We start from the raw sequence: 24853 nt of genomic DNA, 5'->3' as shown, positions 1-24853 counted from the left end.
TTTATTTATTTATTTATTTATTTATTTATTGAGACAGTGTCTTGCTCTGTCACACAGACTGGAGTGCAGTGGTGTGATCTTAGCTCACTGCCACCTCCGCCTCCCAGGTTCAAGCGATTCTTGTACCTCAGCCTCCCCAGTAGCTGGGATTACAGGCAATCGCCACCACGCCTGGCTGATTTTTGTGTTATTTTTTAGAAGAAACAGGGTTTCACCATGTTGGCCAGGCTGGTCTCGAATTCCTGACCTCAAGTGATCTGCCTGCTTCGGCCTCCGAAAGTGCTGGGATTATAGTCATGAACCACCACACTCGGCCAAGATACCTACATATTCTTGCCCTATGATAGCAAGCAAAAATAAAAATCTCTTGAAATCTCTTGAAAGATAAATATCTATATTAGTAAGTTCTTATATTCCATTTTGTTCTCTTTTAAGTCTAGATACCAAAGTTCAGGGCACATCAATTTTCAAATAGTCTAGCTATTGTGCCAAGAGAGGACACTGCCTTTATGTTTGTTAGGCATGTAAAATGAGGAATTTATCTGTTGGGTTTATGAGTTCCCATGGGTAAGAGTGTTATAATTGTGACCTCAATGGTCAATAGGCTGTAAGGGGCAGAGTTGGAGCTACAGAGCCTGAGAGATGAGATGGCCGCATAGGCTCTGCCCAAAGCCTGTGACCCGAGAAAAGTACTGAATATCCCAGAATCTCTGTGTATTGAATTTATGACTTGGGAATTATAATGCTGATCTCACCACATCTTTCAGTGAATTACATGAGATAACAGCTGTAAAAACACCTGGCACAAAGTAGGCACTGCTTCTCCCATTACTCTCTCCCCGTTTCTGTACATCTTCCTAAGTGCAGTATTGCTGAGCTAGTTACCCAGTTTAAGATTTTGATTTTGGTACACAAAGAACAAAAGCACATGAACAAAATATAAAGTGTTATCTGTAGGCAAGTAGGATACGTACATTAAACAAAGCTTAGTATTCCGTTCCATGTCAAAACAATTTGAAATTCTAAAAGAAGTAGGACTATTTCACTATTACTGTTAAGGTCTTCAGTACCTGGCTTATAGTTTTAGTGTATTATTATTATGACCATAAGCAAGAACAGGGCTACTAAAAATAGGAATCTGTTTTCAATCAAGTTAGAAAAGGCCATGAAGAGCTCCCAAATGTCTTCAGGTTTTGTATACATTTATAATTATCTGACAAGTATCTGCACATCAGGCATCGGCAACATCAGTAACATGGATTCTGCAAGGAGTCTCAGCTCTGCCCTGCCTCCCTTCGGCTATTTAGCCCAAATTAATCCAGGTCCTGTTAATATACTTTTATTTTTTAAAAGTCAGATAACTAAAATAAGTTTAAATTTCCCTTCTGCACTTGTTCAGGAAATTGAAAGTTGCCAATGTGCTTTCAAAAAGGAAGAATGTATTTGTGTAGTAGATAAAGCTCTCCTAGGTTCAGAGTCCAAACCTGGGAAGGAGAGTTCGAGAGCCTAGACTTCACCCTGGGCTCTAAAACTCTCCTGTTGCGTGACTGTGGACTCACCCCTTAACATTTTTGAGTTTCAGTAACTGTGAGAATCAAATCAAGTAATAAATGTGAAAGCACTTTGTAAACTATAAAGTACCACATAAATAGAAGTTACCTATTAAGTACAATATTAAGTGTTAAGTATAATATTAAGTGATAAGTACAATGAAGAAGGCAAAGTAATTTTCCTTAAGAATCCTGAGCAATTCTTCTTAAAATTGTAGTTTAAAAATATTATCTATATTCCTAAGACCCAGATTTTGTGTGAAATTTATCTGAATGTCTCTTAAACTAACATCTGAAAAACTAGTCTTATCTTCTTAAGTACCTTTGGATCAGTTTATTAATCCGACATAAACACCCAAATTATTCACTGACTCTCATTTTAGATAGGTCCAGAGCTTTTAAGAGCCATTAATTGGAATCAAATGTGTACTTACTGAATCCGAAACTGCTACATGAATAAAACTTTCTAGAATGGAAGAACTTAGCTGATCCATAACATCAATCATCGGCCTGTCGTCATCCTGCACAAAGGGGAGGCGATTACTCTCTATGGGAAAATGAATCCTCCCCACCCACCCCACCACCTTCGTCTGATACATGAAGCAGAACAGCTTGCAAGATAGTGATAAGGATTTTCTCACAGAAAAGTGAGTGCCCAGAGGGTGGAAGGCAGTGAGTAAAACTCCTGTGTTTCTGAGCTTCATCTTTCAAGTTTTAGCGGAAGATAATTACAGCTCCAATTTCACATTGTACTGAAAAGACATATACCTGAATTTCAGACTCATACATGCACATGAAAATCTACCAGCGCCATACATTATTCACGGCAGTGTTCATGTTATTAATTTTGAGGAGTAGAAATTCAGCAAGAATATGCTTTGTTAGACTACTAACTAAAATGCTACTTATTTTAAGTCATTGATCTGTTAAAACAACTGATAAATTGTTTACTGTGACTGAATTTTAGTCCCAAAGAAACTAGACTGACCACACACTCTTTGTAGTATCTACACAGTATGTAACTATTTGATATAAGATGCAAATTGGAAAGGGCACAAGAGAGAGTATCTTAGTGAAAATTCTATGTGAATAATACATAAATGAATGGATTCATTTATATATCATAAATTTATAAATTAATTCATCCATTCATTTATATATTATATATTTTATATATATAATGGTGATGGTGAATGGGATGGTGAATGAATATATAATATATAAATAAATGAATATTCATTTATATAATATAATATAATATATAATAAATATAATATATAATAATATATTATTATATCTAATATATATTATATAATATATATTATATATATTATATATTATTATATTATATAATATATAATATATAATATAATATATAATATATATTATATATTTTATATAATATATATTATATATTTTATATATAATATAATATTATATAATATATTATATAATATATTATATAATATATTATATATTCATTTATATATTATATAAATGAATATTCATTTATTTATATATTATATATTCATTCACCATCCGTTATTATGGAGAAATTTGAAAATATAAAATTATTTACTCAAAAGCCTTACAGAAAAGCCTTGGGATGTCTCTATTTGTGTGTGAATGACAATGGTTTAAAAAACATTATGGCTGGTCAAAGAAAGCAACATATGAGGAACATCTTTGATGCAGTCTAGTGGATTAGCACTTAAGAAGAGGGGCATTAGAGGCATGTATATATATCTGTTGTTGAATTTTGGCTCTGTTACATTCTAGCTGTTGATTTTGGGGAAGGCAGTTAACCTCTCTAAGCCTCAGTCTCAGTATCTGTACAATGGGATAATAACCAAACCAATCCTTAGGTTATTATGAGGGTCAAATGAGATATTATTTAGAAAGCACTTAGCACACTACCTGACAATACATGGTAATTATTATTATCATTACTTTCATAATTATAAACTTGATGAAGGTTTGCTAAAATATAATATGTCTTAGAGAGTCATTTACCAGATGCCGGAGATGTGGCCCTGAAATACATCAGGAAGCTATCTGAAGAAATGTGAACAGAAAAGACTGTGAAGCTGAAAATATTTTATAAAGACAGTGACTATGTCAAGTGTTATAAAACCAAATTAGTTATTTTTAAAAGAAGAAAATAGAAAGTGGTAATTTTCTAAAGAAATATATGACATGAAAAGCTGGTCCTTCTTTCATCAAATTATGCATTTGGTTTGGCCACCCATGCCAGCTTGCAAGATAGCAATAAGTGTTTTCTCTGAACAAGGTGTACGGCGTTTAGCCAGATGTGGGGTGTTAGCAGGCATTGATCATGCTTAATAACTGGCTTCCTTCTCCCATTTCAAGAGGACATGTTTTTTGTGATGCCATTTTCTACCATCATCAAGATTAAACATCTTTCAATTTGCCAAACTCTTTGGTACCTTGATCATTTCAAATGAGATATATGATTTTTTCAAGTTTATTCTCTAATATAAAGCAATATCTTCTTAATTAGATGTGTGCTGAACACTATGAAGGAAATGATTCATAGCCTAAATTAATCTTAAAATTCTTCACTTCTTAGCAAAGTAATGTCCCTGGAGAACTGGGATTGGTCTTTTCTATTGCTTTTTAGAAAATATGACTTACATCTAGTAGATCAAGAATGCTATTACAATCGTTTAAAACTTAACAATGAATGAAAAATGTGACATCACATGTAACATAAACGTACATGAAATAGTAATGCATCATTTGTAGTTTTTAATCTAAATTTCAGAACAGCTGAAAGTAAGAAATGGAAAAATTCATAAGACTAATCCATACCTCAGGCTGCCCCAGGGCAACAAATAATGCTCGAATTTCCTTGAGGATTAAAACGGACAGTTTGCGTGTGGCCACCTGGAAACTGCAGAGTAAAACCAGAGCAAAACCTTCTACAGCGTGGAGTACACTGCAGTGGGGACCTCGTTCCGACTGAATTCTGTGACTGGAGCCATTTGCAATGAGCTGTTATGCAATAAGAACAACATTCTGTATTCAGCAAAATAACAATGGAAGAAGAATACACTCATATTTTATATATCTTTTGCACATTTGACCTTGTAAATATTAAAATAAATGACCAAGGTTTAGAACCAGACATGTCTATGAATTTATTATGATTCATGAAATATCCTAGATCCCCTTCTGTCTTTCAGATCAATTGTTGCTGCGGAATACCATCAACCATCTGTTACTTCTGATGAAAAATAACTCTTCAAAGGCTATTAATGTTAATAAAAACACAACTCCTTTCATCTATGCCACTTGGTATTACATTGTATATACAATCAAAGTGGCCAAAGTTGTTATTTAAATTCTCCATAGACTTTTGGATACTATTAAATCGAATTTTCAAACATTTACTTTCTATTTCTCCTTGCTTACTTGTTTGTTAGATTCTAATCTAGGTTTTGCACAGGTCTGTGATGGATTCTGAAAGTTCCCAATCCCCAACCAAGTGAATCTAAAGTAAAAGTAAGCCAGTCAACCGGGAAGTTTCCACCTTGATTTTTGTTTTCCCGTTACAAGCATATATAACCCTTGCTTTCTACCTATCATGTGTTGGCATGTCTACAACACAGGGAAGGGAGAAGGAGCTGAATGTCATCTCTGGGGTTAGCCTCTCAGGAATCCCAGCTGTTCCCCAGATGCTACTATACTGCTGTGAGCCTCCACAGTCTTTAGACTCTCAGTTACTCTTCTCCAGCCAGACCCCTTTCTCCATCTGCTCATTGCCAATGCCAAGTTCTCACCGCCCTGGTTCTCCTCTGACAACACTCCTCCTCAATGTGCTCTGCAAAATGTTATCACTACCTTAACCATTTAGGATGGAGACATGAAAGGATAAGGCAACCACAAGACTGCACTGTCTTCTCCGTGGATATTGAACAAAGCAGCCCATATGTTGCTGGCTAAAAATAACTAGTGGACAGCTGACTTTGATATACCTATATCCACATCCATATCCATATCAATATGTACATCCATATCTACATCCACACCTACACCTACACCTACATCCACATCCACATCAATATCCACATCCATATCCACATCTACATCCACATCAATATCCACATCTACATCCACAACCCTATCCACATCCCTATCACATCCACATTTACATCCATATCCATATCTACATCCACACCCACACCTACATTCACATCCATGTCCATATCAATATCCACATCCACATCTATATCCACATCTACATCCACATCCACATCCACATCACATCCATTTACATCGACATCCATATCCTATCTACATCCACACCCACACCTACATCCACATCCATATCCACATTCACATCCTTATCTATATCCACATCCATATCACATCCACATGTATATCCACATCCACATCCTATCTACAACCACATCCACACCCACACCTACATCCACATCCATATCCACATCCACATCCTTATCTATATCCATATCACATCCACATGTATATCCACATCCACATCCTATCTACATCCACATCCACACCCACATCCACGTCCACATCTACATCTGCATCTACATCCACACCTACATCTACATCCACACCTACATCCACATCCACATCCACATCCACATCCACATCCACATCCACACCCACATCCAGCTCTAAGTCCCTGGCCTGTAGTCATTTGTTCTTACAAATAGATTTGCAATCATACTTCTCTGAAAAAACCAATTTCTATTCCCTAAATAGCCTTGTGAATGTTAACAAGTCTAACCTGATGTGGAATATCACGCTCTGAGTTTCTTGGTCACAGTTTATGCCAGTGGAAGAACTAAGGCCCACCACCAGGGAGGAAGTTCCTAGGTGGCTGGAAGTAAGAATTCTAAAGGTTCTAGACTGCCACTCATTCACATATATGAATAAAAGAATATAAATTCGGTCGGGCATGGTGGCTCACACCTGTAATCCCACTACTCTGGGAGGCTGAGACGGGAGGATCACTTGAGGTTGGGAGTTCGAGACCAGCCTGGCCAAGACGGCAAAACCCCAATCTCTGCTAAAACTACAAAAATTATCTGGGTGTGATGGCGTGCACCTGTAATCCCAGCTACCCGGGAGGCTGAGGCATGAAAATCACTTGAACCAGGAGGTGGAGGTTGCAGCGAGCCAAGATTGTGCCACTGCACTCCAGCCTGGGCAACAGAGTAAGACTGTCTCAAAAAAAAAAAAGAATATAAATTCATGGGTAAGGTGTGAAAATCACCTCTGAATTTCTGATTTTGTTGGCTTGTTCATAGACTTTTCCTTGTGTCTGGATGACTAGTTTCCACTGGGTGAGCAGCTGCAGCAGCAACTTCAGGGATGAATCAAGGAGTGTGTGATGCATATCATTTACTTCCCGGAGCAGGAAGTTGGTAAAGCCAAATAGTACATCTTCTCTCCAATCTGAGAAGTCAACAAGTAAACCCTGAAGAGAATTTTGTGCAATATGTCGCAATTCATCATCCATATGAATAGAGAGCCTGTGAAATGAATAAAGGAAAATAAAATCATTTGCTTTATTAACTGGTCTTCTAGAGCTAACAAGGAACATCTATTAATATATATCTTTTCTACTTGAGTCTGAAAATGGGTCTCCCTTATTTTTCACTTAGTAAATGACTTACATAAATACCTTTAACAAACTTCTAATTTGGCCAGGCACAGTGGCTCATGCCTGTAATCCCAGCACTTTGGGAGGCTGAGGCAGGTGGATTGCCTGAGTTCAGGAGTTCAAGGCCAGCTTGGCTATCATGGTGAAACCCCGTCTCTACTAAAAATACAAAAATTAGCCAGGTGTGGTGGCACATGCCTGTAGTCCCAGGTACTTGGGAGGCTGAGGCAGGAGAATGGCATGAACCCGGGAGGCTGAGGTTGCAGCGAGCCAAGACTGTGCCACTGCACTCCAGCCTGGGCAACAGAGTTAAACTCCATCTCAAAAAAACAAAACAAAACAAAATAAACTTCTAATTTTAGAATTACTGAAGTGCTGCAAAGATAATACAGAGTTTTCCGATATAGCGTTCTTCCGGCCTCCCCTAATGTTAACATCTTATATAACTACGGTACATTTATCAAAACTAAGAACTTAATATTGAGATGAAGCTATTAACTACTTTACTCAGATTTCACCAGTTTTCCAATGATGTCCTTTTTCTGTTTCAGGATGCAATCCAAGATACCACACTGCATTTAGCTGTACTGTATATGAACACTTTTTAATACATCACTGGCTACAGAATAAATTAGTATCGAATCCTATTCTTAAGGATGAGGAACCTGAGTACTGGAGAAGCTAAAGGACTCATCCGGAAGCTCAGCATAAATGAGCAATCAGAGTCAGGCCTGTGGTCCTAAATCGGTTTTGGTTCTTGGGATATTTGGCAATGTCTGGACACATTTCGCAATGTCTGTACATTGGGGTGTGGTACAGGCATTTCTCTAGTGGGTAGAAGCTAGGGATGCTGCTAAACACCCTACCATCCTAAAACACCCTACAGGACAGGTCCCTGTGACAAAGAATTTTCTGGCCCAAAATGTCAATAGTGCCAAGGTTGAGACATTTTGAGTGAGTTAACAGAATTCTAGTGTTATCTGTGGTTTAATCTAGAACAACACAATAATATTAAATCTTGACATTGGTAGGGTGCATTATTGCTAACATACTGCTTTACATATTCATTCATTTAATAAACAAAGGCTTTTAAGAGAGATCCTCCTAAGATTCAGTCACCATATGCCCTATGTACAGCACTTAGGATATGGAGTTCGGTGTGGCTGTGTCTATCAGGTGAGGTGCCTGCAAGAGCGAGGTGTGAGACAGTGCTGGAGAGGAAGCAGAGGCAGCTCACTGAAGGGTCTTTGGGCCACCCAGGGAGACAACACAGCAGGGGAGGGGTTCAGAGTGTGTGCTCTGGAGTCAGAATGCCTGGATCAGGGTCTTGCCTCTGTCACTTATTAGCTATGTGACTTCAGGCTAGTCACTTAATCTCTAAGCCTCAGATTGGTAAAATGGGGATACTAACTGTAACTGCATTCCATAAACCTGTCGTGAGGGTCACTGAATGATCCATGTGCAATGTTTAGCACTGCACAGAGCACAGAGTAAGCACTCAGTAATGTTAGCTATTATTAGAAGAAAATGAATGGTATCCTGAAAGTTATAGGGAAAGAAACATGATTAGATTCGCTCTTGAGAAAAGAGAGTCAGGCAGGAATAGGGAGAATGTCTTGGAGAAGAAACAAGGCACAGACCATCTAAGAGGTCACCACAATGACTTAAGCAACAAGTGGTGAGGGCCTGACCCAAAGCAGAGAAGTGTGGTGGGGCAAGCGCAGACGGAGGCCAAAGATATTTAGAACTCAGTAGCCTGGAGGTGTTCAGTGTCAGAGAAGAACGTGGCAGAGTCAATGGGGGCTCCCATACCCAGGACAGATATTATCACCAACAAATACAAGACAACATTGTCGCTCTTAACCATAAGGAATTTGCTCAAAGTTAACAAAGGGAAGAGCCAGGAATTCAATTTAGGACTTCTAATCTTTAATCCAAAATACTTCCCACAAAACAAGCCTGGCACAAGTCACCCCAGTTATCACTCTCAAATAGATAGTATTTCAAAAGTTTGATAATATAAGCAAACTCTTGTCTTATTTTCTAAAGCATAAAGTACACCAATTGGTCCAGTTTGACAATACGAATCAGGTAAAAAGCTCTTTAGTTCACAGATTTACACTGAGCCAGGGAACATATTTTCTGTCTCAAAAGCATGTAAAGTCCTACACAGACACTGAGAAGGAAAATCTAAGCTAATTTTTCAGGGACGTCTTATGCAATTAAATCTATAGTTCTTCAGTAGTTGCTGAAAGAAGAATGAGAAGGCTTTAACATGGGCTTCCAATCTAGAATTGTCTAAAACAGAAGTTTTCAAACTTTCTTTATATTTCATTCAGCAGCAGATCTATCTTTTTTTCCAACAAAAGTTTATATAGAGCTCTGTGGTGGTGAATTTTATGTGTCAGCTTGGCTGGGCCTCAGTGCCCAGATATTTGACTGACATTATTCTGGATGTTTGTGGATGAGATTAACATTTAAATTAGTGGACTATGAGGAAAGCAGTTTTCCCTCCCTCATGTGGGTGGGCCTCATTTGACCAGCTGCAGGCCTGACTAGAACAAAAGATTGGACTCCCCTGAGCAAGAGAGAATTCTACAGCCTTTAGACTTCATCTGCAACATTGGTTCTTCCTGGTTCTACAGCAGACTGTGTTTGGATTCAAACTGGAAACTTGGCTCTTCTGAATCTCCAGCCTGCCGGCCTTCAGACAAGAATGGCAGCACTGGCTCTCTTGCATCTTCAGCTTGCTGGCCCCCCATGAAGATTTTGGACCTGCCAGTCTCCATAACTACATGAGCCAATTCCTTACAATAAATCTCTTTCTCTCTCTATACATCTTATTGTTTCTGTTTCTCTCTGCAGAACTCTAATACAAACTTCAATATATAGATACATAAAACCTGAGCCACTCTGGTTAAAGCTGGGGGTAAAAGGCCTGAAGCCCACCCATTTGGGGAGAAAACACTCCTTCACTCGCCAAGCAGCTGAGTCACCTCTGCAGTCCGTGGTTTGAAAACACTAGTTTATGAAAAGCACTTGAAGTCATTTCCCCATCTTATGTTTATTATTCTAATTTACTATATTTATACCTGTCTATGGTCCTGAAGGTCTTAGAAAATAAGCTTCCACAGATAACAAGCCACCGTTTTTAGGACAGGTAATAGTTTAGTAACCAGGAATTGCAGACACTACATAAATGTTAACTGAGAGTAATGACAGTGTTCACAATTCTGTGTCTCCCACGAAATTCATATGTTTAAGTCCTAACTCCCAGTACCTCAGAATGTGACCTTATTTGGAAATGAGGTCATTGCAGATGTAATTAGCTAAATTAAGAAGAGGTTGTGGGCCCCTAATCCAATATGACTGGTGTCCTTATAAGAAGGGCAATTTTGTAGACAGACAAACACATGTGGATAATGCCATATGAAGATAAAGGCAGACATCAGGGTGATGCTTCTACAAGCCAAGGGATGCCAAAGAGTGCCAGCAAACTACCAGAAGCCAGGTGAGAGGCTTGGAGCAGATTCCCTCTCATAGTCTTGAGCAGGACACAACCCTGTTGACACCTTGATCTTGGACCTCTAACCTCCAGAACTGTGAGAATAAATTTTTGGTGTTTAGGCCACCCATTTTGTGACACTTTGTTACGGCAGCCCTAGCAAACCAGTATAATCATGAAATCATGCAAGCACCAAGGACGAAAGCCATGTCACAGTCTATTTTCATGAAGCCTTTAAGTAAGGGCCAATACTTTCAGCTTTCCAAATCAGATTGATTCTACTCGTCATCTAACTTTGCTCTCACGCACAATTTGCAATCTAGAATCTGTTTTAACTTCAAACCCACAATGCAGGATCATTTTCAGGACTCTTGGAGCCCCAGGGCAGTGTAGTCCTTGCTATTCTTGGTGGCCACGTCTCTTAAAATGACAGTGTTTACATGCTCCACCAGTGAAAGGCTCAAAAATATTCCTGGAGGATGAAGACCAGGGAGGGGAAAGGGCTTCTGGGATAGAAGGCTCAGCTGGCTATAAAAGTGGAATGTTTGTAGAAGAAAAAGGCCCAGCTGCCACAGAACTGAGACTGAATGGAAATCACCTATCAAGATGAGTCTGTGGGTAGCAGGTGAGGGGTAAGGGGAAGCAGCTGTGAAAAGGACAAAGCTCCCTCCCTGTGTCTGTCCCTCGAAACATATAAGCAGAGAGCTGCCTGTCAGATACAGTTGCCATCTCTTCCACTCAGTTCTTCCTCATTTTTACTTTTGTTAGATTTTGACCAGATAATCAAGATCTTGTGAAACACATGGGATTTTACATTATAAAGCGGGGAAAAAATAGCTATCTAAAAGGGAAAGGAAGCCTTGGAGTTAAATGAGAAAGATGTCCAGCTATTCTGACTACTCAGGAAAGTAGCGTGGAGCTGGCCTACAGATTTACAAATCCTATTAGATCTCCTTCTTTAGCAAGGATGAGGGTGAGGGACAGCAGTTCCCCCAACTGGGCCATCTTCATAGAGAAACTAGACCAGGAAAGAAATAACAGGTCTCAGCTGCAAATTAAACAGATGCAGTTATAATTTTAAAAACTGTCCTTTGAGAGAGTTTGGTGGCAACAATTAAGAGAGAACAGAAAGACTTTAAGAGAAAGCAACTTGTGAAGATGTCTGGCTAGCTTGGGGAACTAAGGCTAAATTTCTGAAAAGCTGATTTGGTTCTCAGAAGCCTAAAATAAAAGAAACTAGTGTTGCCAATACCAATTGCAGCTGCCCCTTCCAGGCAGCTGGGATCAGGAGCACTAAGCAGGCCTGGCATGATTCTCACTGCTCACGGCAGAAAGCGAATGCATAGCTGTATTCTGCACAGGCCACCTGTGCCACTGCCAATGGTCCTGGGCCCTGTCTGCGGTGATAGAGAACAAGTGAGTGGTGTGATCACAAGGGCACGTGCTGCTCAGACAAGGGTGCTACTGAACAAGTCAGGACATGTCATAAAATGAGGAAAAAATAGAACTTGGGCAAAGCTGCTTTCTTGGTTGGTCAGATCAGAAATATGACTTTTAATGGAAAACACTTGTGTAAGGTGAGCTTCAGATTCTGATGGAATCAGCTTAGTAGCTTTTAATAATGTTCTTGTACAGAGATGCATGATAGAAAAGGGATGATTTCAAATTCACAAACCATATCCAGAAGAAAAGATAAATTAGGAGAAACATCCTCCTTTGAAGTAGGCAAGATAAGCAAAAGCTTATTAGGAAGAAGTGCCCCACAACGTCACCAAGGGCTGTGGAGGAAGAAACACTGAAAGTGAAGCCCAGCAGACAAGGATTTCCAAAAGAAGGAGCTTGAGAGAGGTGGACTGTTCACTACCAGGGTAGTTCACCAGAAGGGGTGGAAATTTCTTCTTGGAGGCTATTAAAGAATGAACCCCCACCTATTTACAGTGGTTCGAACTATATCTCAATTAAAATACAGAAATATGACTAAGTGAATTATTGAGGCAATATATACAATTGAGACGAGTTCTCTTTCAGCTACTCCAAACAACTAACCACTTTTCACAACACAGGCATATGTGGAAAAGGGAAAGCAGAATAAATGTTTAATAATTTTTGGATACCCTAGAAGACTGTGGAATCTGTGTATGCATTATCTTAGAAGTTTCTACAAATAATAAGGAAACACCATATAAAATGTGTTTATTATTTTGCATAAAACCAATGACATTTGGAAAATTCTATAAATTTGGGCAATCAGATTTACCCTTCTGAAATTCAATGTCCTTATCTAAAAATAAGAATGAACATGTGCCCAGCTTACCTAACATAATGTGTATGAAATGCATTGTATAGCACGGTGTATGTTCTTTGAATGTGAAGATATCTAAAAATAATAAACTACCATTTGCTGAGAGCTTTGAAAGAGGAGGGTGAATACTCAACAGCAAGCCCTTGGTGCATGCAAAGCACTGCAGGAAGTGACAAGGACAGGAGCCTGTGGACTGCTAGCAAAAGCTCCCTCTTGTGGTCAAATGACAGCGCAGGAAACATATAGGAGAGGAGAGGGAGAGAAAAAGATGGCGGCTGCCAAGGGGCGACAGTTGCCCTTTCTATCTGGAGAATCCTCAGGGATCCAGAGAGCTGAGCAGGCCAGGCTCTGCAGAGGATGGGAAGGAAGCACCCCCATGGATCTCACCACGATGTCAGGAGGGCCTGTGAAGCTCCCATGGAGCCACATGGAAAGGTTCTCACACTTGGCTACATTATGAGCTGGCTGAACAATACATGTAAAGTCAGAAATCTAGTAGCTTGAAGAAGGCAGTTTTCCAGCTTCGTTGTATACACTGTTGTCATGTGCAACATACTAATATGTGTCTGAGGTGTAAGTGTCTGTGGTATTCAGCCATTACTCAAAGTGCAGGAAGGGCCCGGGAGCCGTTGTATGGGACACACAGTTGAAACTCCTTACAGGGAACTGAGCTGGGAGGGATGGACAACCTGCATGACCACTGCCCTTATTTTACCAATTATGAAAAAAAAAACAAGTTTTTAAGTAAAAAACGTACCACGGATGTGACTGTGAAGTGTCAGAAATAACAGGTCTCACCCCTCTCTGACTAGACCATATATTATCTCAGGTCAATTGAATCCGAAGGCAACTGGACTGTGGGGGTATAAAGTGACTGAAGACTTCTTGTGTGGCACTTGAAACCCACATTTATTGCTCTTGAATTACTTCACTTTTGTCCTCTGACCCTCTCGAGGAGATCTGAAGAGGGTCATTTTCTCACAGGTTAACAGGACTCTATGTGCAGGTCGCTTACTCTAGTTATCCTTCCCCCTGAGGAGAACAGCCTCTGGCTTCTTTTGATGCTTACTAAAAAGGTCCCTTCATGGGTTTCCCATATAAGTCCAGTCATTTTCTTGATTTCTCCCTAAGACTTAAACTCTCAGGAATATTTATTTGTTCTGTTCCCTCAGAAAAAAAAGAAAAACAAAAAAAAACCCCACAAAAAACAGCACCCATTGCTTTGGGCTTGGTAAGAATGTAACTTACAATAAGCAGGATGCACTATAAATAGCACTAGCATTCCAACCACATCTGACAGAATTCCCTCCCAACACGCCTGCACCATGGTCTGGGGGTTTGGGCGTCGCTGGATTGGGCTGTCAAGGTGATTCCAGAGGTAGGAGCCTCCCACTCAGACTTATGGCAAAACAGCATTAGAGACTTTACCAGAAAGAGAACACTGCATGCCATTCAAAAAACTCGGTACTTCAAAGGCCTCAGTGTATATAATCACCAATTAGACTTCTATTGAATAAAGTGAACTTACCTTCTACTTCAATTTAACTGAAAACTTTTTCCCTGCAGACGCCTCCTCTGTCTAACCACACGTCTTGTCATCTAGCCCTTGCAACAGTCCTAAGAGGTAGGCAGTCTCATTCCAATTTCACCAAAATTTTTACCAAGGGAAAAGGATAGGCTTGAGGGTTAAATAATTTGTCTGGATCGTGCAGGTAGTAAAATGGCAAAGGAATGTAGGGAAATTAAGTTCAGGCTTTTAGAGAATTGTTTTCTTCCCATTCTTGTGTCCTCCTTCCTCCATGTCTGTTAGATGGTGGCCATCTTTGTCCAGATGGTCAAGAGGCCTTGGAGAGGGGCTTTTCGCTCAGCCACCTGTGCTCTGGGGAAATACACGTCTCCTGGTCATGCCGCCCCCTCCAGTGCTGTCCACAGCAAACTGACAGGCTCTCCTTTATGTTTTTGGTAGCTCTAGCCCTTGTCTCACAGCTTTTCTTTATTCTCAGTCTCTGCCCTCATCCTGGGTGACTCAATATTAGCATGGATGACCCTTACAGTCTTAGTCTCTCTTTCCCTCAGCTTCCCCCAGCCCCTAAATCACTGTGTTCATTATTCTTTGGAAACCCACTCTTTGTTCCTCCACAGGTCTTCCCCTTGCCCTGAACTGGAAAGCCCTTTTTGATCCAGGCTTATTTTTTCCCATTTCTCTCTGCTTTCCTGCTTCCAGGGAATGTACTCTTCGCTCCTTTGTGGTTGCTAGGTCTCAAAAGTTACACCCTAAGTGTGGACTGGAAGGAAGAAAGATCCACGGCTGGAAGGCTGCTGATGACAGCAGAAAGAGGCTACAGGGGTGGGTGACATTGGCAGCCAGAAGGTGGAAGGCTGTGGTCAGAGAGCACAACGGCTTGAGATCATGGTTTTGAAGGTAACAGATCTTCAGGAAACCTTCACATTCAGCACTGTTCTTGTGCTAGTGGTGTCAGGAAGGAGGAAGGGAGTGGCTGTGTCCAAACGCGAATTAGAGAACGGGAAAGGGCAGTAGGTTCTAAAAGCTATTACTAGATAGCAAGAGGTAATCAACAGAGGGACCCAAGCTGGCTGCCCACGTAAGAGAGGACCATGACCACAATAACCAGGAGACGCGGGGCTCCACGGGGACACTCAGAGCCTCAGGAGGCACCAGATTATGTGCAGCCATGTGGGGTGGAAGTTTGGGTTATTTATTTGAATATTGATGGGAACGGTGCTCTCAGAAGGTGAGAGAATGTGAATAAACTAGGCTATGCATAATGCATCATTCATTCAGTCAGCATGACTATTTGTTATCCTTCTCCAGGCTTTTTTTAAATTACACCATAATCAGATTATAGAGCCTAAATTGACATTTTTTGTCATCTTATTCCCCAGCTTAAAATTTCATCAGTCCAAATGCCTCAACAAGTACTTAAGATTAGCTGAAAATCTACCTCTTCTGTCTTATTTCAATTTCCTTTCATCATTGGGTTTGTAAACTATTTTCTCTTTTTTTCCCCCAAACCAATGACTTTTGTTCTTCCTCATTCCACCCATCCCATGTGTCTAATAATTTTGCTTTCCAAATTGCACTTAGGTTATGTCACTTGATTTTTAAATTAAAGACACGCATAACTGTCAACTGGAGCTCCAGATCAACATGAGATAACTAAGCTTACTAAACTATAATAAGATAATTCCACTCAAAGAATATAAATTTTAGGTTTTCATTGGATTGTGCATTGGGAAGGTGATAAATATGATTTTGGGCAGCTTTCTGAAGCACTATACTAAAACTAGTTTAGGATATCCATGACCTGCATTCTTGTCCCCATGGGGGTCTGTGGGCCTCAGACTGGGTATCAGACTCCGAATGAACTCTTTTTTGGCCAGACCCATCTCATTTCCTGGTTCTACCTCTGTGCCTTTGCTCATGTCTCTGCCTTTACCTTTCTGAACTCTACCTTCCCTTCGAGGGGAAGTTCAAGTTCCACCTTCTCTCAGGAGTTATTTGTTGCCTTCCCCAGTCCATAGTAATCTCTTACCCACGAATCATGTATTGTACATTTTTGTGTCATTAGTTTGCACAACACAGGCTTTGGGTTGTTAGCGACCTTACGTGCTTATGTATTTGCTTCTAAGTTAGATTTTAAACCCCTTGAACATGGGAAAAATAATTTTTAAAAATTTGTTTTTTCCTGCCCATACCCAGTACCTCATTTGGTAAATATTTGTTAATTGTAAACTACCATTCTATTTTTTTTTCAGGAGTCACAACAAAGGATCGAAATTAATTTTGGTCAAATAATATTCTCACCTACCTAGCCAGCAAGTCAATAAGTTCAAGTTTTGACATCCCATCAGGAAGCAGTCGAGGAATAGCAGCAACACAGGTCCTGAAAAGATCTATTTTTGGCTTTCTCTCACCCCTAGAATTAGAAGACAAAATTTTAAAATAGGTCAAAAGGCTGTGAAAATAAAAACAAAATGAATTAAGTGCATGAACAAAGACTAGAATCCATGCCTTCTGAGTCACAGCCTGGTGTTACCTCCATATTATTCTCAAATGTTTATGCCCTTTGTAGCTTGACCAGTTCTAGTAAAACTTTAAGTAATTTAAATGTAAGATAAAGGTATATATCTGAAAAGAAAAATGCTGATATCAATAGTATTTTACCTTGAGTTTGCCCTTTAGTTGGGTCTAGTCCAGTTGCATTTAAAATACCAGAATCACAGAAATGGCTAAGTACATCCACATGAAGAAATGTATTTCATTCAGCATTTAAAAATGTATTTCATTCAGCATTTAAAAATGGAGTGTATATATATATATAGAATGGTGCCTTTTGTAATTGTGATATCTAGCAGCTTCTCTCCCTGATGAGTTATGCTTCTCCCCTAGAGCCCCTTGTCCTGTTTTTAAAAAATTAAGTGCTTCCAAAATAAATCTTTCAAAATAAGTAAAATTCTGAAATGTATATAGTTGTGCACCCATTTCTGACTTTTAAAGTGATACTGATGGGCCTCACATCTATGGAGATTTTTAATTAATTTCTTGAGAATATGAATGTTTAATGATAATTAATGCCTTCTGCATTCTGTTGGAAAATGTGAAGGAGAAATATATATTTTGTGTTATTTCAATTTTTAGTTGTTTTAATAGGTAACTGTTAGATTTTTAACCACTTATTTTATCTGTAACCTTTATGGAATAAACTACCCACCAAAATCTTTCAAATGACCCAAGTGACAATATATAACAGCATATCTAAAGTCTGATGACTTCGTCTTCTGAGCATAAATATAGAATCAGTACCAAATTAATGTGATCCCAGGACACAAGCACAATAATGAAAATGCAAAGTAGCATAAAAATAATTCCTTTTGGGAACAGTAACTGTAGTCAGAATAGAAATGCAACTAGCAGAATCAATCCTCTGTAATCTAAAGATCATAATCAAACAGCAATTTTGCTCTGTGACATTACCTTTTAGTGTGCTTTTACAAGTTTGTTAAGAATTAATACAAAATTGTTTATATGAAAAATAAAACACATAATATGTTGTCTTCCAAAATAATCTGCTTTTGTGGGCAGTCATAAGATTATTTTCTTAATAATCTTATGACTTTTATCATCCATAGAGCTTTTGCATGAGCTGTTGAGGACCCTGGAGAAGAGGAAGCAGTTGCACAGGGCTTTCCAATCAGCCAAGGAAAGAAATGTTTTCAGATGATATCCTCAATAGCTGTACAGTGTTAGAGCCTAGAGATCTCTTCTAATTGTTCATTTGTAACACAGTGAGTAATTTAAACAGTTCTACTAGTTTGCTCACCAGATGTCTTTAACAGCTGGGATTATTTTTATATCTGTCGGAAAATGGATGACCTTGCCTGGCCTGAAGTGTAAGGGCAAACTCTGCCGGACTTCCAAGATGATAAAACAAGCCTAGATTAGAAACTAATTGCTGCATGATTTCCTCTTACTACTGCAGTCTTTGCTGTCTGGCCTTTTATGGGAAGCATATAAATCCCCAAAATTACATAATTAAGAAAATATATTAACAGATGTTAAAATTATTATTTATTATTTCTTTACTTGTTATTTTCTTTCTTTCTTTCTATCTTTGTACTAGCATGAACCACAAAAGGGATGAGGAATAAAGACTGAGCAACACAGAATGTTCCGTGTTCAAGTTGTTACCCTACGTAGGGCCTGGGAAAGTGGTGGACCAGCTTCAGATGTCAACTCCAATGACTGTTTCATTAGTGTTGTGTGGGCCTCCACCCTCTTCTCCTAAATGCTTATGTGATTCCCTAACATTTCTCTTCTTCCTTTTTTTTTTTTTTAAAGAAATGAAGCAATGAGTTATTCAGGAATCTGCTTTGAATTCTAGCACGAAAAATATTTCTAGCCCTATCTGGAGGTCTTAAGATGTTTGAATAGGAAAAAGTAAAGAAGAACCTTAGAAAAAGTTTGAAACATTGATTAAAACATAAATAAAATGTTCACATTTAAACATGTACCTTTTATGATTTTGAATATATTGTTTTTGTCCTGAACCTGTCTTATGATGCCTATTGATTACAAATATGGTTGTCCTTTAAAGCTCTTTTTTTTGAGGAAACAGCTATATGCATTTCTTTTTGTTTGTTTTTGAAACAGTTTCACTGTCGCCCAGGCTGGAATGCAGTGGCGCAATCTTGGCTCACTGCAATCTCCGCCTCCCGGGTTCAAGCAATTCTCCTGCCTCAGCCTCCTGAGTAGCTGGGATTACAGGTGTGCGCCACCATGCCTGGCTAATTTTTGTATTACTAGTAAAGATGGGGTTTCGCCATGTTGGCCAGGCTGGTCTTGAACTCTTGACCTCAAGTGGTCTGCCCGCCTTGGCCTCCCAAAGTGCTGGGATTACAGGTGTGAGCCACTGTGCCTGGCATAATGCATTTTTTATATCTTCTACATTATAAATTGAAAATGGCTTTAATATATGCAAGAAGTATGGAAAAATGAGGTTGAAAGTTTATTGATAATCTGGCAATTTGTGAGGTAAGAACTAGAACTGTAGATAATATTTTTAATGTTATTAATCTTGGTCAATATAAGCTCTGCTATTATTTCGGTTGAAAAGTCTAAAGCAACATCATCTCATACTATTTAAATGGAGTAATTGGTGAGCTGCAGGATAATATGCATTGTATAATCCCACTTTTGTGGAAAAAAAGAGGTATGTATACACATACATTTATATTGACATAAGGAAAGGTCTGGAAGGAATCATATTGATCCAAGAAACGGCTGCAGATTTCATGTGAGGCTCTGAGGAGGCTTTTATTTTAACTTTAGATTCTACTAAATACATATTTTAAATAATTCTGCATTTTTGCCTTTGCTTTAATCATGAGTACATGTTACTATCACAAAAAAAAATGCACACCACAACATGAACCTCTTTATGTAGGTAACAATCTTCAGATTAATTCTTATATTTGCAGTTGAAAATGATGGATGACAGAAGAAATTTACCTAATCATATTTTTGGAAATTATGCCACAGCTATCAAATGTAATTTAATTCATAGCCCAACAACACAGTCCAAACTTTCTTAAAATATAGAATTATAACTTAATCCTAGTTCCTGCCATAGTTAAACAAAAACAGCAAATCCAAGTTCTAATTGTAAATCTAGATCTTCAGATTTTGAATAAGAATACTTGATTTGAATACATTTGAAGCTACGCATGCTTTCTTAAAATGCTTTCTGTGATGCAGTCTGTGATACAGTCGCACAGAAACTATGAAGTAGGAACTGTCATGAGATGTATAAAGATGGAATGTCTGTAAATTTGGGATGTCACTATGTCACATGAGTTGTGATGGTGCCTGGGAACAAAATGCCATTTCTGAAAAACATGGACCAGTAAGTCATGGGCCTCATTTTCTAACTTACTGACCTAGTGATACTTGAGATATAAATAAAATAGATCAATCACAGATATGACCTTATTTTTATAGTTAGTCAAATACTGTGAAGGGTTTTTTTTTTTAACTATCTGTACTACTTTTTAGAACTCTAAGAAGATGAAAACAAAATACAGAATAAATAAGAATACTCTCTACTTGTGTCTTCTGGTTCATCTTTCATTGATAACTTAGTCTTTACTGTACTCACGTGATCATGTCTTCCGGTTCTTTGTTTAACATTTGTACATTAGTCAGCATCATACACCTTCCTACTTCTTTATCAAGGTGCCTTAAAATGTTGTCTACAGCTTTTCGTACTTGAGAGTAATATAAGGACATGCCTGAAAAACATGCATTATAGTTATACCTTCAACTGAATCTATCAAAGGATATCCTGATTTATTCATCCTCTATAATATTTTTTACTGAAGATCTTATGAGTCACTGACTTCCTTGAGCAAAAGGGCTGTCTGATTCAATCTCATCTGCACAGCTTTTAGCATAGTGCCTTGCACTTAGTAGGTGTTCACCAGATAATCATTTAAATTCAATTTATAGGAATTCTAATACTCAATTGGAAGTATTTTCCAGAAGAGTTAAAATAATAAGAAAATACAAAATTCAAATTAAAGCAATTTGAATTTTAAAGTTTCTAGTTAGCATAAGAAAATTCACCATCATTAGTGATTATGTGAATAAAGAATAATTCTCATTGGGGGTTAGGACTTTAATAACTCCATATGACCCTCTGAAATATATATGTGAATTTTTTTAGTAAAATAAAATAACTTCACATTATAAATTTAAAAATGAAGAAAAACATATTTTAGCTATATTATTTTTATTGTTCTCATTAACTACAGTGTCAATGTCCTACACTGGAAGACAAATGTGTATACGAATTATACAAATGAAAAGTAAATACCTTTGTATTTAAAATTTGTACTTTAGTGAAATAATTATTCATGATTATTTCTCATGCATTACATCTGTTTTTTTTTGTTTTTTTTGAGATGGAGTTTCACTCTTGTTGCCCAGGCTGGAGTGGAATGGTGCGATCTTGGCTGACCGCAACCTCCGTCTCCTGGGTTCAAGCAATTCTCCTGCCTTAGCCTCCCAAGTTGCTGGGATTACAAGCATGCACCACCATGCCCAGCTAATTTTGTATTTTTAGTAGAGACAGGGTTTCTCCATGTTGGTCAGGTCTCGAACTCCCAACCTCAGGTGGAGTTTTGGCCTCTCAAAATGCTGGGATTACAGGCGTGAGCCACTGCGCCCAACCTATTACACCTTTTAAAAGTCATTTAAACATTGCATAACCAAAGAGAAATATTTCAAAGCAAAAAATTTCCTTGTGTGTCTCTCTCAGGTCTGTAGAATCCAGTTACTATCTTAATAAAGTTTGTAGTAGGTGTCTACATTTGGGTAATTGGTAAGAAATGAACAAATGCCAAGAACATCTCTTTAGATAAGATAGTTAAATTAGAAAATCATCTCATGTAGTCTAAATCCACAATATAACCTGATGTGTGTTGTGAGATTGGCATATTTAAAACACGTTAAACTAATTTAACTAAAGAAAAAAAGAAGGAGATCAATGAATGAATTGATAAACAGGATTATTTAGCAAAGCACACAGATGTCTTGGAGACTTACTGAAAAATGTAGTAATCATTATTAGAGGCTTTAAAAAGACCATAGATAAAAGTCTAACATTTAAATGCCAAAATATTTACCAGGAAGTTCTAAAAAGTTTAAAGAGCGTAAAACAAAACACAGCATGAATCAATCAAAACAATTAATGCTGGAATGTCTTATCATCTACTTCTATAAAGGTTTTTAAAAAGTGCATCTCACTAAATATAAATATCTACTGGTCATTTTAAGGGCTTAATAAGGCTTAGTTCTTATGCACTTCTGAAACTCACCTATCATTTTGGCTTCCTCTTCAGTTAGCGTTTTACTCAAATATGTTTTCTTTACTCTCAACGTGTTTCCTGAAGGAAGAACGGCTCCTGTAACCGGCATGGGAGGTTCCCCGTCTTTCTGCTGCAAGCTATCAGCTATGACCAAGAATGCCCGTAAACCAATGTTCATTCTCTGTAAGAGACAATATTGTCATGACAAAAGGAAAGGCCCAATTATTGTAGTGGAATACATCCATAAGTCTTTCAGATAGTTAAGATTGAATTGCATGTAGATGAGTATGAGAAAATAATTTAAAAGGCACAAGAGTGTAGAGCAATCTTAATAAAATTTAAGTTTCTGTCACTGTTTTTTCTTGTCGGTGAAGTCGGGAGATTTCACCGACTGTGGAGAGCATGTTTGAGATGGTCATGTACTATATTCTGTTGAGGGGAATGCTGAGTGTATCTCTAAAAGATATGCCTCATCCTCTGGAGCAGGTGCAACTAAGGTAAACTGAGGTAAACAAGGGCTCATATGTCTCCTGGAAGAAGGGAGGCACCACATGTGTTAGCTCACAAAGATTGAATGGAAACACCCAGGGTTCCAAATGGGAACCATAAAATGAACATCACCTGCTCTCAACTGCAGGTCCTGACTTCTGATTTACAAAGGCCAAGTTTGAGAAGACATTTTAAAAATTCAATGCCACAGAACCTGTTACTGATGAAAACATATGGGTGTGTAAGAAGAAATGTGATTGTGGGCCAGATTGATCTTCCTTAGGCTCAGGTATGGCACAACTTTGGCCCTGAAAAACGGCTTAGTAAGACAGGTGCTCTCCCTAGTGCTCATCTTCAAAGGTCAGAAGGTGCCTAAACATCTGTACTCCATTAAACAGCCATGTGTGAAACATTTACACCAATATTTTTAAACCTCATGAAGTAGTAAGTTCCCCAAGTATACTACTACCTACGGAAGAAAATAATGACGATTACTAGGACCGATGAAAATAATTTAGTTACAATGTATTGAGTCCCTAAAATACATCCAGAACTGGTCATTAACTTTCATCCTTAACACAGTCATTTAAGGAAGGCATTCCCACTTTACAGGGTAAAGTATTCTCATTTTTTCAGGTGAGGAAACTGAGGTATAGTGGGAAGCTTTGCATCTAAATCTGGTTTGCCTGAATCACCTATTTAGTAGAACACGATTACATTTTATAACATAAAGTAACATAGACTTCTATTCATTTTAAAATTATTTATTCAAGCTTTAAGGAGTTATCATAATTCAACCAGGATTTGGTAAATATTTCTCTGGCTCATTTATAAGCAATTCAATGTGTACTTTATGCTTTTTTGGCATTAAATTATATGCCAAAAAATTATATGCCAAAAAGAATATTACTTTAAAAAATAATCCGTGTATCAAAGCCCATTAGTTCCCTCTTTGGATAGTTCTTTTATGAGATATTTCTAGGCTTGTGTGTGTCTCTCAAGACACAGCAATGTTGTGGATAAGAAAATAAAGTGGTCAATTCAGCAGATGCAGTACTAATATAATAACTGTGGGATGACATATGTGGTCAAGCCTCAATTATCTGCCAGTGGATTATCCAATTTAGCAATCATCCTTGTCAGTTCTCTAAGTTTTCCCTTTCCCTGGACAACACTAAGGGCAGAAATAAGATGGGATAGTTTGGTACACACATTTTGAAGTTAACTTCAAAAATAATTTATTTTTGTTAAATTTCATATAGTTCTGCATCACAACTCTCCCTTTTATTTGTCTGGCCTTGGAAAATTACTTAACTTTTCCAAGTCCAGGTATATTCTTCCCTTCTGTAAAATGAGGATAGTAATACCTATCAATCATATAGCGCTATTGTGAGAATCAAAGAAAATGTCTGAAAAGCTGCTGCTGGCAAATATCTCTTGTAAGCCAGAATCCCCACTCTATTTTTTAAAAATCAGGTTTGAGATATAAATTACATGTACTAAAAGTTGCTCCTTTTAGTTGTACAGTTGTTTGAGTTTAGAGAAATATACATAGTCAGGTAACCATCAACAGAATCAAGATCCAAAATATTTCCACCATGTCCAGAAAGTCCCCCGTGCGTTTTTGCAGTTAGTCTTCTCTCCTAACTCTAGCACCTGACAAACATTGTCTAATTTCCACATTTCACCTTTTCCAGAATGTGATATAAATGGAATCAAATAGTACATAGACTTTATATCTTGCTGTTTTCACTGAGCACAATGCTTTTGAGATGTTACTGCAAGTATCAGCAGTTTGTTCATTTTTATTGCTAAATAGTATCCATTGTATTGATGATTCACAATTTGTTTAGCCATTTACCGGGGTTTGGACATGAGTTGCTTTTTTATTTTTGGTGACTATGAGTGAGGCTGCTATAAATATTTGCACAAAACTTTATGAGCATGTGTTTTGATTTCTC

At 38.1% G+C, this 24853-nt stretch overlaps 1 protein-coding gene across 2 annotated transcripts in view; it reads right to left on the bottom strand.

Annotated features, from left to right (window-relative positions):
- The window catches only part of FRY (FRY microtubule binding protein), a 268121-nt gene that overhangs the window by 120427 nt on the left and 122841 nt on the right, over positions 1 to 24853 (bottom strand). For both annotated transcript variants that reach the window (XM_063650744.1, XM_054446794.2), the window contains exons 15-20: positions 22413 to 22584; positions 20693 to 20825; positions 16847 to 16954; positions 6820 to 7078; positions 4383 to 4565; positions 1985 to 2071 (exon numbers count right to left, since the gene is read on the bottom strand). In XM_063650744.1, the coding sequence (XP_063506814.1) occupies positions 1985 to 2071; positions 4383 to 4565; positions 6820 to 7078; positions 16847 to 16954; positions 20693 to 20825; positions 22413 to 22584 (942 nt within the window). The remainder of the gene's footprint in view (positions 1 to 1984; positions 2072 to 4382; positions 4566 to 6819; positions 7079 to 16846; positions 16955 to 20692; positions 20826 to 22412; positions 22585 to 24853) is intronic.

Source organism: Pongo pygmaeus, chromosome 14 (assembly GCF_028885625.2).
Source record: "Pongo pygmaeus isolate AG05252 chromosome 14, NHGRI_mPonPyg2-v2.0_pri, whole genome shotgun sequence".
NCBI lineage: Eukaryota > Metazoa > Chordata > Mammalia > Primates > Hominidae > Pongo > Pongo pygmaeus.
The sequence above is the reverse complement of the archived record's forward strand: the minus strand, read 5'-3'. Positions and strand labels throughout refer to the sequence as shown.